This window comes from Coregonus lavaretus (genome assembly GCF_964263955.1).
Source record: "Coregonus lavaretus genome assembly, contig: HAP1_SCAFFOLD_4914, whole genome shotgun sequence".
In the NCBI taxonomy this organism is placed as follows: domain Eukaryota; kingdom Metazoa; phylum Chordata; class Actinopteri; order Salmoniformes; family Salmonidae; genus Coregonus; species Coregonus lavaretus.
Genome location: NW_028163795.1, coordinates 15436 through 28401, shown reverse-complemented (window position 1 = coordinate 28401; position 12966 = coordinate 15436). Strand labels below are relative to the sequence as shown.

General features: G+C 45.3%; 1 protein-coding gene across 1 annotated transcript; it reads left to right on the top strand.

Moving 5' to 3' along the window:
* Positions 1-822: 822 nt before the first annotated feature.
* Positions 823-11486, top strand: LOC311117772 (E3 ubiquitin/ISG15 ligase TRIM25-like; the record flags this gene model as incomplete). Its single annotated transcript, XM_084192685.1, has 4 exons — positions 823-1398; positions 7541-7588; positions 9951-10178; positions 10993-11486. The coding sequence occupies 4 exons, from the start codon at positions 823-825 to the stop codon at positions 11428-11430; spliced, it is 1290 nt and encodes a 429-aa protein (XP_084048811.1). The 3' UTR covers positions 11431-11486.
* Positions 11487-12966: the final 1480 nt, after the last annotated feature.

Below are 12966 nucleotides of genomic sequence, written 5' to 3'. Positions count from 1 at the left end.
CAGATTCTAGGACAACTTTATGGAGCATAAATAAACATTATAGCTTTGCCAGTTTTACCCCCAACATCTGAAAAATTATGTATTTGGACTTTCCACTGAAAACAAACAATGACCTGAAAATGTTCTAAAAATCAATGAATGAATGGAACCATTTATTTGTCTCTACAGTTTGAAGGAAGTTTCTAACTAGCATTAGCGCTATGAAGTCTGTAGTAACTGCTAGCATGCCATAGACTTCCAGTCATTGCTCTAACGCTAGTTGGCATTGGCTCCCAAAACGACCTCTAACTTCCTTCATACAGGATGCAGAGACATTAAAATGGTGTCCATGAGTTCATCTGACTCTGGGGAAATAGATAAAGGGCTTCATTGCCTAAATCCCGAAGAATCCCTTTAAATTGAGTTTTTCAGTGATTGCAATTATTAATTTTTGCATTTACATTTACATTGTAATCATTTAGCAGACACTCTTATCCAGAGCGACTTTTAATTATTGCAAAATGTGAATCACAATTTTAAAAAATGGTATAGAAAAGTATTTAGTATTTTGAAATGTTTAGTTCAGCCCAGTGTGATTCAAATGACAAAATACTCAGAAGTCATTAAAATACGTATTTCAAATAGATGTAAGAGAAATACTGAACATCTCTGGCTACTACCCAACACTCTGTCACACTTCCTTATCAAAGAAAACACACCCCCTCTACATACAGAGTACACAGTCAATAGGAAGCCCCTCCCTGTCCTCTGGTGTAGAGTTCCATGAAACAGAAAGTTATCTTTGACACTGCCATTGCTTAACCTATGGGAGAGAGCACCAAAATGGCAGAGAATCGGGAACTGTTCTGTTGCTCCATCTGTCTGGATCCACTGAAGGATCCAGTGACTACTGCCTGTGGACACAGCTACTGTATGGGCTGTATTAAAGAAAGCTGGGATCAGGATGTTCTGAAAGGTGTCTATAGCTGTCCTCAGTGCAGAGAGACCTTCACTCCAAGGCCTAATCTGAGGAAAAATAACATGTTGGCTGAGTTGGTGGAGAAACTGAAGAAAACAGGACTCCAGGCTGCTCCCCCTCCTGCTCTGTGCTATGCTGGACCTGGAGATGTGGCGTGTGATGTCTGCACTGGGACCAGAAAGCAGAAAGCCCTCATGTCCTGTCTGGTGTGTCTGGCCTCTTACTGTGAGATTCACCTCCAACCTCACTATGAATCTCCTGCTTTCAAGAAGCACAAGCTGGTCAAAGCCACCGCACAACTACAGGAGAAGATCTGCTCTCATCATGACAAACTGCTGGAGGTTTTCTGTCGTACCGATCAACAGTGTATCTGTTATCTGTGTACAATGGATGAACATAAAGGCCATGATACAGTGTCAGCTGCAGCAGAGAGGACTGAGAAACAGGTAAGACCAGAACTACTTGTTGATGACTGTCTGATAAACAAATAATTAAAGATACAGTAGGAACTAAGGCTGTTTGAATATGAGATCATTCAAATGATATCGATCCACGGCAGAACAAATATGAACACAAACCTTGAGTATATTGTGTTTGCTCCCAATGTATCACCATTTTCTGAAGTCAAACACTATTATCATTCCGAATATCAGTGACACGTGACTTCCGTCTCGCTTCCGCATTGTCTCCGTGCTGCTCTGCTGTTTGTTGCTACTTGGCTACCTGCCAAACTATTCACGTTTTACTTTTAATAAACGTTTAATCAATCTCTGTGTTCAACAAATTTACCAACTTTTTAGTTTTGTCCTCACTCATCTTTTTTCGTTAAACTTTTTCACCCCGGACGTTTATCCCGAGACAGAAGAGTCATTTTCCTGTGCGTTTTAGCTGCCAACTTTACGTTATTTTCCGTTTTTCCATCGCAACTTTTTTTCCCTTATTCAACTTTTTCACTCCGGACGCTTTATCTGGACATGGCTCATCAACATCTTCAACAGCCGAAGCTAAGTAGTAACATTAACATGATGTCTTTTAATTGCAGTCGCTGTACTCATAATATACAGGAGAATTCTCGCCTTACGGCGAGAATAGCTGTGCTACAAGCCCAGCTTCAGACGCAATCGTTAGGCAAGAGTATTATCAGTGTAGGAAAGGAAGAAACAGCGTCTGTGCCACCAGTAAGTACAGACAGTAACGTTAGTATAACTCCCCCCGCACAGTCCCTGCAGCCGGACAACTTTCTCATGGCTTCTGGAGGGAAATACTGTTGGAATGCTCAACCGGTGTCGCTCATTCAGCCGACAGAAACCTTCAACCGGTTTTCCCCATTATGTAGCGAGTCGGAGTCTGAGTCTGAGTCTTCTCTAGTCTCTACTCCTCCCGTTACGGGGTCTGAGACGCCGAAGGCTCCCACCATTAGCTCTGACAAATTGAAAACCCTAGTCATTGGCGACTCCATTACCCGCAGTATTAGACTTAAAACGAATCACCCAGCGATCATACACTGTTTACCAGGGGGCAGGGCTACCGACGTTAAGGCTAATCTAAAGATGGTGCTGGCTAAAGCTAAAACTGGCGAGTGTAGAGAGTATAGAGATATTGTTATCCACGTCGGCACCAACGATGTTAGGATGAAACAGTCAGAGGTCACCAAGTGCAACATAGCTTCAGCGTGTAAATCAGCTAGAAAGATGTGTCGGCATCGAGTAATTGTCTCTGGCCCCCTCCCAGTTAGGGGAAGTGACGAGCTCTACAGCAGAGTCTCAGCACTTAATCGCTGGTTGAAAACTGTTTTCTGCCCCTCCCAAAAGATAACATTTGTGGATAATTGGCCCTCTTTCTGGGACTCACCCACAAACAGGATCAAGCCTGACCTGCTGAGGAGTGACGGACTCCATCCTAGCTGGAGGGGTGCTCTCCTCTTATCTACCAACATAGATAGGGCTCTAACTCCTTTAGCCCCACAGTGAAATAGGGTGCAGGCCAGGCAGCAGGCTGTTAGCCAACCTGCCAGCTTAGTGGAGTCTGCCAATAGCATAGTCAGTGTAGTCAGCTCAGCCATACCCATTGAGACTGTGTCTGTGCCTCGACCTAGGTTGGGCAAAACTAAACATGGTGGTGTCCACCCTAGCAATCTTATTAGGATAAAGACCTCCTCCATTCCTGCCATTATTGAAAGAGATCGTGATACCTCACATCTCAAAATAGGGTTACTTAATGTTAGATCCCTCACTTCAAAGGCAGTCATAGTCAATGAACTAATCACTGATCATAATCTTGATGTGATTGGCCTGACTGAAACATGGCTTAAGCCTGATGAATTTGCTGTGTTAAATGAGGCCTCACCTCCTGGTTACACTAGTGACCATATTCCCCGTGCATCCCGCAAAGGCGGAGGTGTTGCTAACATTTACGATAGCAAATTTCAATTTACAAAAAAAAAAAATGACGTTTTCATCTTTCGAGCTTCTAGTCATGAAATCTATGCAGCCTACTCAATCACTTTTTATAGCTACTGTTTACAGGCCTCCTGGGCCATATACAGCGTTCCTCTCTGAGTTTCCTGAATTCCTATCAGACCTTGTAGTCATAGCAGATCATATTCTAATTTTTGGTGATTTTAATATTCACATGGAGAAGTCCACAGACCCACTCCAAAAGTCCTTCGGAGCCATTATCGACTCAGTGGGTTTTGTCCAACATGTCTCTGGACCTACTCACTGCCACAGTCATACTCTGGACCTAGTTTTGTCCCATGGAATAAATGTTGTAGATCTTAATGTTTTTCCACAAAATCCTGGACTATCGGACCACCATTTTATTACGTTTGCAATCGCAACAAATAATCTGCTCAGACCCCAACCAAGGAGCATCAAAAGTCGTGCTATAAATTCTCAGACAACACAAAAATTCATTGATGCCCTTCCAGACCCCTTCTGCCTACCCAAGGACGTCAGAGGACAAAAATCAGTTAACCACTTAACTGAGGAACTAAATTTAACCTTGCACAATACCCTAGATGCAGTTGCACCCCTAAAAACGAAAAACATTTGTCATAAGAAACTAGCTCCCTGGTATACAGAAAATACCCGAGCTTTGAAGCAAGCTTCCAGGAAATTGGAACGGAAATGGCGCCACACCAAACTGGAAGTCTTCCGACTAGCTTGGAAAGACAGTACCGTGCAGTACCGAAGAGCCCTCACTGCTGCTCGATCATCCTACTTTTCCAAATTAATCGAGGAAAATAAGAACAATCCAAAATTTCTTTTTGATACTGTTGCAAAGCTAACTAAAAAGCAGCATTCCCTAAGAGAGGATGGTTTTCACTTCAGCAGTGATAAATTCATGAACTTCTTTGAGGAAAAGATCATGACCATTAGAAAGCAAATTACGGACTCCTCTTTGAATCTGCGTATTCCTCCAGGGCTTAGCTGTCCTGGATCTGCACAGCTCTGCGAGGGCCTGGGATCGGGAGAGACACTTAAGTGTTTTAGTACTATATCTCTTGACACAATGATGAAAATAATCATGGCCTCTAAACCTTCAAGCTGCATACTGGATCCTATTCCTACTAAACTGCTGAAGGAGCTGCTTCCTGTGCTTGGCCCTCCTATGTTGAACATAATAAACAGCTCTCTATCCACCGGATGTGTACCAAACTCACTAAAAGTGGCAGTGATAAAGCCTCTCTTGAAAAAGCCAAACCTTGACCCGGAAAATATAAAAAACTATCGGCCAATATCGAATCTTCCATTCCTCTCAAAAATTTTAGAAAAAGCTGTTGCGCAGCAACTCACTGCTTTTCTGAAGACAAACAATGTATACGAAATGCTTCAGTCTGGTTTTAGACCCCATCATAGCACTGAGACTGCACTTGTGAAGGTGGTAAATGACCTTTTAATGGCGTCAGACCGAGGCTCTGCATCTGTCCTCGTGCTACTAGACCTTAGTGCTGCCTTTGACACCATCGATCACCACATTCTTTTGGAGAGACTGGAAACCCAAATTGGTCTACACGGACAAGTTCTGGCCTGGTTTAGATCCTACCTGTCGGAAAGATATCAGTTTGTCTCTGTGAATGGTCTGTCCTCCGACAAATCAACTGTACATTTCGGTGTTCCTCAAGGTTCCGTTTTAGGACCACTATTGTTTTCACTATATATTTTACCTCTTGGGGATGTTATTCGAAAACATAATGTTAACTTTCACTGCTATGCGGATGACACACAGCTGTACATTTCAATGAAGCATGGTGAAGCCCCAAAATTGCCCTCGCTAGAAGCCTGTGTTTCAGACATAAGGAAGTGGATGGCTGAAAACTTTTTACTTTTAAACTCGGACAAAACAGAGATGCTTGTTCTAGGTCCCAAGAAACAAAGAGATCTTCTGTTAAATCTGACAATTCATCTTGATGGTTGTAAAGTCGTCTCAAATAAAACTGTGAAGGACCTAGGCGTTACTCTTGACCCTGATCTCTCTTTTGACGAACATATCAAGACTGTTTCAAGGACAGCTTTTTTCCATCTACGTAACATTGCAAAAATCAGAAATTTTCTGTCCAAAAATGATGCAGAAAAATTAATCCATGCATTTGTTACTTCTAGATTAGACTACTGCAATGCTCTATTTTCCGGCTACCCGGATAAAGCACTAAATAAACTTCAGTTAGTGCTAAATACGGCTGCTAGAATCCTGACTAGAACCAAGAAATTTGATCATATTACTCCAGTGCTAGCTTCCCTACACTGGCTTCCTGTTAAGGCAAGGGCTGATTTCAAGGTTTTACTGTTAACCTATAAAGCGTTACATGGGCTTGCTCCTACCTATCTTTCCGAGTTGGTCCTGCCGTACATACCAATACGTACGCTACGGTCACAAGACGCAGGCCTCCTAATTGTCCCTAGAATTTCTAAGCAAACAGCGGGAGGCAGGGCTTTCTCCTATAGATCTCCATTTTTATGGAACAGTCTGCCTACCCATGTGAGAGACGCAGACTCGGTCTCAACCTTTAAGTCTTTACTGAAGACTTATCTCTTCAGTAGGTCATATGATTGAGTGTAGTCTGGCCCAGGAGTGTGAAGGTGAACGGAAAGGCTGGAGCAACGAACAGCCCTTGCTGTCTCTGCCGGGCCGGTTCCCCTCTCCACTGGGGTTCTCTGCCTCTAACCCTGTTGCAGGGGCTGAGTCACTGGCCTGCTGGTGCTCTTTCATGCCGTCCCTGGGAGGGGTGCGTCACTTGAGTGGGTTGAGTTACTGACGTGATCTTCCTGTCTGGGTTGGCGCCCCCCCCCCCCCTTGGTTTGTGCTGTGGTGGAGACCTCTGTGGGCTATACTCGGCCTTGTCTCAGGATTGTAAGTTGGTGGTTGGGGATATCCCTCTAGTGGTGCGGGGGCTGTGCTTTGGCGGAGTGGGTGGGGTTATATCCTTCCTGTTTGGCCCTGTCCGGGGGTTTCTTCGGATGGGGCCACAGTGTCTCCGGACCGCTCCTGTCTCAGCCTCCAGTATTTATGCTGCAGTAGTTTATGTGTCGGGGGGCTGGGGTTAGTTGGTTATACCTGGAGTACTTCTCCTGTCTTATCCAGTGTCCTGTGTGAATTTAAGTATGCTCTCTCTAATTCTCTCGTTCTCTCTTTCTCTCTGAGAACCTGAGCCCTAGGACCATACGTCAGGACTACCGGGCATGATGACACCCTGCTGCCCCCAGTCCGCCTGGCCTTGCTGCTATTCCAGTTTCAACTGTTCTGCCTGCGGCTACGAAACCCCTACCTGTCCCAGACCTGCTGTTTTCAACTCTAAATGATCGGCTATGAAAAGCCAACTGAGAGACCTGAGCCCTAGGACCATACGTCGGGACTACCGGCCGTGGTGACTCCTTGCTATCCCCAGTCCGCCTGGCCTTGCTGCTATTCCAGTTTAAACTGTTCTGCCTGCGGTTATGGAACCCCTACCTGTCCCAGACCTGCTGTTTTAAACTCTAATGATCGGCTATGAAAAGCCAACTGAGATTTATTCCTGATTATTATTTGACCATGCTTGTCACTTATGAACATTTTTGAACATCTTGGCATGGTTCTGTTATAATCTCCACCCGGCACAGCCAGAAGAGGACTGGCCACCCCTCATAGCCTGGTTCCTCTCTAGGTTTCTTCCTAGGTTTTGCCTTTCTAGGGAGTTTTTCCTAGCCACCGTGCTTCTACACCTGCATTACTAGCTGTTTGGGGTTTTAGGCTGGGTTTCTGTACAGCACTTCGAGATATTAGCTGATGTAAGAAGGGCTATATAAAATAAAATTGAAATTGATTGAAATTGAATGCCCTTTTAGGAGTTCAAAGTTCAGTCTCAACCCCTTGATACATGTACGTCTACCATAAAAACTAGAATCATTCACATAGCAACATTTAAATATCTTATGGTAAAGGGACTTCCTCAAGATTTTAGACCTTCCTCTCTATTGGCCCTATGTCCCATTACTATACTATTGATCTACTGGACAAATAAAGCTTGATAGCTCATTGAAGAGTGAATCTCCACAGAGGCAGCTGGGGATGAGTCAGCAGAAGGTCCAGCAGAGATTCCAGGAGAGAGAGAAGGAGCTGAAGGAGCTCCAACAGGCTGTGGAGTCTCTCAAGGTGAGTATTGTTGACCAGAGGAGACACACCATTTCACTTCTCTCCTCCAGTCAGAGAGAGAGAGAGAGAGAGAGGGGCCCCTATCCAATCCCACTGACCCCACTATTGGGAACAAGCTGTCTGGACCCCTTTCAGAGTATAGACTGCTTAATGTAACCGGCGAGGTGGGGACAGCTGAAGGGGGAGTTTGAGTCTCTCTGTCAGTGATGGGATGTAAGGCAAGCCCAGAGCTAGATTTCCGTGTTGAGAGAGATGGATGCTCCCAGCTCTTTCTTTTTGGGGTTGGAAAAACAGAGTGGGGAAACCAAGAAGATCCCTTGTTTTATGTTTGTCTGATGGGCGGGTAACTTCTGTTGTGGGGAGATGAGGGAGCCTGATGGGTGGGTAACTTCTGTTGTGGGGAGATGAGGGAGCCTGATGGGTGGGTAACTTCTGTTGTGGGGAGATGAGGGAGCCTGATGGGCGGGTAACTTCTGTTGTGGGGAGATGAGGCCGCGGCTGTGGAGTTGTACTCTGATTTATAGAGGGCATAACTCTGTGATCCTGGTTGTTCTCAGGTTCTGCTCACAGACCTTTCATACTCTCTCTGTAACAGAGAATTGACATTTCCCTGGCCTTTCACAAACTCTCAGCTGCCGTCTCTCAGACGGTCTGCCTCTGATTTAAAAAAAAAAAAAAGGCCTGGGGAATTATTTTACAGGACGTGTTGTGTGAGTGCGTCGGGGTGGGGGAGCTGTCGCTAAGCTGTAGAACGGAAGGCTTTGACTCTCCTGCCCAAAATAGGGATTTGAGCGACATAAAGAACTGGAGGCCTGTGGCATTGCTCTGTTTGGACTATAAGGTCTTTACCAACGTCCTCGTTAACAGACTGAAGTCCCACCTGGACTCTATTGTACAGAAGGACCAAACGTACTGTGTACCAGGACGCTCAAACACAGACAATCTGTTCATAATCAGGAGAAAGCCTTTGATAGGGTGGACCATGAATATCTGTTCAATGTGTTGTTTTGGTTGTGGGGAGAATTTTGTGGCCTGTGTTCAAATGCTGTACACTGGGGCTTCATGTATGGTCAAGGTGTGGGGAGGGCTCAGTAGGCCAGTCTGGGTAGGGAGGGGCATTCGCCAGGGATGCCCACTGTCAGGGCAGCTATACACTCTTGTTATTGAGCCCTTTCTGGGCCTGTTACGCAGGAGGCTACAGGGAGTGTGGGAGCCAGGCATAGGGTTGGGGACAGGCATAGCAGTGTCAGCATACGCTGATGACGTCTGTGTTGGTTAGGGATGAGCAGAACCTACAGGCCCTGGAGAATAGTTTGAGGGTGTACGAGGGGGCGTATTCTGCTTAGGTAAACTGGGGCAAGAGTGAGGCTCTGTTATGTGGGGCATGGAGGGACAGGGCACCTCCCATCTTCCAGGGGGGTTGCAGTGGGGCTGTGAGTGGCTCAAGATGCTTGGGGTGTATCTGGGCTCGGAGGGTTGGGATAGGAAGAACTGGGAAGGAGTGTCACAAGCGGTGGTGTCGAGGCTGACGAAGTGGAGGTGGCCCATCTCCCAAGTGGCATACAGAGTGAGGGTGCTGATCATCAACAACTTGGTGGCATCCTCTCTATGGCTTAAATTGGCCATTCTCAACGCCCCCGGTGGTCTGATTGTGGACCTGCAGCGCAAGTTAGTGAATTTAAATTAGTGCACGCAAATTAGTGCACCTCCGCAGCTTCCAGGCATTCTGCTTGTGGACCTGCAGCGCAAGTTAGTAAACGTTTTATGGTCAGGGTGGCAGCGTTCTGACTCCCTCAGTGTCAATGTTAAACACATCAGGAGCTTAGCGGGAGTGAAGGGGCATCAGTGGCAGGGGGTTGTGGGGGCTGAGAGCATGGCAGGGTATAGGTGGAGGGTGCTCTATAAGCTCCCAGTGCTGGAAAGGTCAGGGGTCGTCCAGTGGAGGGTATTACATGGAGCCCTGGACACCAATAGCTGGTTGGCACGGGTTGACCTGGGAGTTGGGGAGGGGTGTCCGTTTTCTGCAATGACAGACTGTTCATCATGTTTTTTCTGTGTTGCCAGGGTAATGCCATTACTGTTGACGCCTTAGGGTTGAGTTTGAGTTGTACAAAATGATCAACAGTGTGGAGATGTTTCAGGAGGTATGGGGGCTCAGGGGGGCTGTCTGTACGGCTGGAGAGGAGGGGTTGGATGGACGGTTGGAATATGGTGTATTGTACTGTGGTGTTGGGTACTGGATAATGTGATTGTGTGGAGGTTGTGGTGTCACGCAATGTGCATTTAGGGGTGGGGGTGTTAGTGTAATGAGGATGGCTCATTAAAGTAAGACAAGTCAGTCTCTCTCTCTCTCTCTTAACAGCGCTCTGCACAGGCAGCAGTGGAGGACAGTGATAAGATCTTTACCGAGCTGATCCGCTCCATTGAGAGAAGGCGCTCTGAGGTGAAGGAGCTGATCAGAGCCCAAGAGAAGGCTCAAGTGAGTCAAGCTGAAGGACTCCTGGAGCAACTGGAGCAGGAGATAGCTGAGCTGAGGAAGAGAAGCACTGAGCTGGAGCAGCTCTCACACACAGAGGATCACATCCATTTCCTCCAGGTAACTAAACTGCCTTGATACATGTCATATGCAATTAAAACTCAATGTGAAACTCTCAATCATTTGGTTCTGTTCTCTCTCTCTCTCTCTCTCTCTCTCTCTCTCTCTCTCTCTCTCTCTCTCTGTCTCTCTCTCTCTCTCTCTCTCTTCCCCCAGAGTTATCAGTCTCTCTCCGGTACCAGTGTATCTTCAGACTTACCCAGCATCGTTGTCCGTCCTCTTCAGTACTTTGGAGATGTGAGTAAGACTGTGTCTGAACTGAGAGAGAAACTAGAAGACGTCCTTAAAGGAGAATGGACCAAGATCTCCACTACAGTTGTGTTGAAAATAATAAGAACACCAACTTTAGACCATTGAAAGTTCCCTACTAGTCATATACATGTGGAATATGGTATGATGATAACATTCCCTCTCTCTGTGAATGTGTTTGTGTGTCTGTAGTGAATATAGTGGATGTTGTACTGCCTCCAGAGCCCAAGACCAGAGAACAGTTCTTACAATGTGAGTCTCTTTATTCTGAAGTAACTAACAGTCTCTTTTTACTGACACTCCTAACAATCCCTCTAGAAATATAGAGCAATAGTAGATCTAATCAAAGACTGGGTATCTATCTGACTCCTCATATTTCTCTGATTTGATCTCTGCTGTGCTCTAATCAAAGACAGGGTAGATACAGTATCTGACTTCACTTATTGTTCTAACTCCCCTCATTGGTCTCTGCTCTGCTCTTCTCCCAGATTCCTGTCAGCTCGCACTGGACCCAAACACAGCACACACACGCCTCTCTCTGTCTTAAGGGAACAGAAAGGTGACCTATAAAGTCCAAGTCCAACGATATCCTGTTCATCCAGACAGATTCACAAACATCTACCAGGTTCTGTGTAGAGAGGGTCTGTCTGGACGCTGTTACTGGGAGGTGGAGTGGAGTGGGGAGTGTGCTACAGCAGTCTCATATAAAGACATCAGCAGAACAGAGAGGGGTAATGCATTTGGAGAGAATGACAAGTCCTGGAGTTTACACTACTATAATGGTGGTTATTTGTTCAGACACAATAATGTTAGGACTAAAGTATCAGTCCCTCAGTCCTTCAGAGTAGGAGTGTACCTGGATCACAAGGCAGGTACTCTGTCCTTCTACAGTGTCTCTGACACAATGACCCTCCTCCACAGAGTCCAGACCACATTCACTCAGCCCCTCTATCCTGGGTTTGGGCTCTCTGGTACTGCTGAGCTGGTTAAACTGTAGTAGGGTCCACATAGATACTAGTCATGCTGGTGTAGTCTATAGCTGAGCTGGTTAAACTGTAGTAGGGTCCACATATCTACTAGTCATGCTGGTGTAGTCTATAGCTGAGCTGGTTAAACTGTAGTAGGGTCCACATAGATACTAGTCATGCTGGTGTAGTCTATAGCTGAGCTGGTTAAACTGAGGTAGGGTCCACATAGATACTAGTCATGCTGGTGTAGTCTATAGCTGAGCTGGTTAAACTGTAGTAGGGTCCACATAGATACTAGTCATGCTGGTGTAGTCTATAGCTGAGCTGGTTAAACTGTAGTAGGGTCCACATAGATACTAGTCATGCTGGTGTAGTCTATAGCTGAGCTGGTTAAACTGTAGTAGGGTCCACATAGATACTAGTCATGCTGGTGTAGTCTATAGCTGAGCTGGTTAAACTGTAGTAGGGTCCACATAGATACTAGTCATGCTGGTGGTGATGGTCCCCAGATGTGATGATTCATTCTGCTCTGTTTTTATGTACAATGATTTGACTGATTTGATCTTCAGAAGATGTTATGAATTACAATTCAATGCATTCATATTATTTTAAGTGAAATGTTTTAATCTTATATATTCACATTAATCATGATGTATGCTGTTAATGTATGTTGGTTGTCATTCAGAACCATTGAAATGTTTTCTCAATTGGTTCTCTGTCTCAATGTCATTTTCCTCAGTATCATGGAACAGGTAGTGTTACTTACTTGCTAATTGAACTATATGGGCCGGTTTCCCGGACACAGATTAAGCCTAGTCCTAGACTAAAAAGCATGTTCAATGGAGATGTCCGGGAAACCGGCCCTAAGTTTGGTATAATTTATTCTCCCATACTGCTCAGTCAAGCAACATTAAACCTGTCCAGCAGGTGGTGCTATTAACCAAACAATAAAAACCCAGCACATATCTTGACTTACCACTCAGTATATCAGTAATGTTCAGAATTGTACTTTAATATCATTGGAGATTGATGGTCTTTTTAATCCACTACCCAGAGTCAGGAACAGATGAAGTTAGGTCTGCTACTGTTCAGTTATTAAATATGATTCATGGTGATGGGAAATAAAAAATCCATCTAGTAGTAGTTTTCCTTTGCTATTTATTCCAAGGTGTGTCTTTAACTTCTAAATGGATTGTGTTGAAGCTGGCATGTGGTGTGGATGATAGAATAGAGTGAATAGAGGAGAGAAGAGAGGAGGAGAGGAGAACATCATATAGAAGACAGATAAGATAGAGAGACAATTCATACCCAGGGGAGTTACTGACTCTGGCCCAAATGACACCCTGTTCCCTACGTAGTGCACTAGGCTACTTCTGACCAGATCTAAAGTAGTGCACTACATAGGGAATAGGGTGGAGATTTGCTCACTGTCATTAGAATGAAGATTTCCATACAGGAGTTACTGTCTCTGTCCCAAATCTCTCCCTGTTCCCTACGTAGTGCACTAGGCTTCTTCTGACCAGATCTAAAGTAGTTTTCTCCCTGTCGTTAGAAAATGACAATAT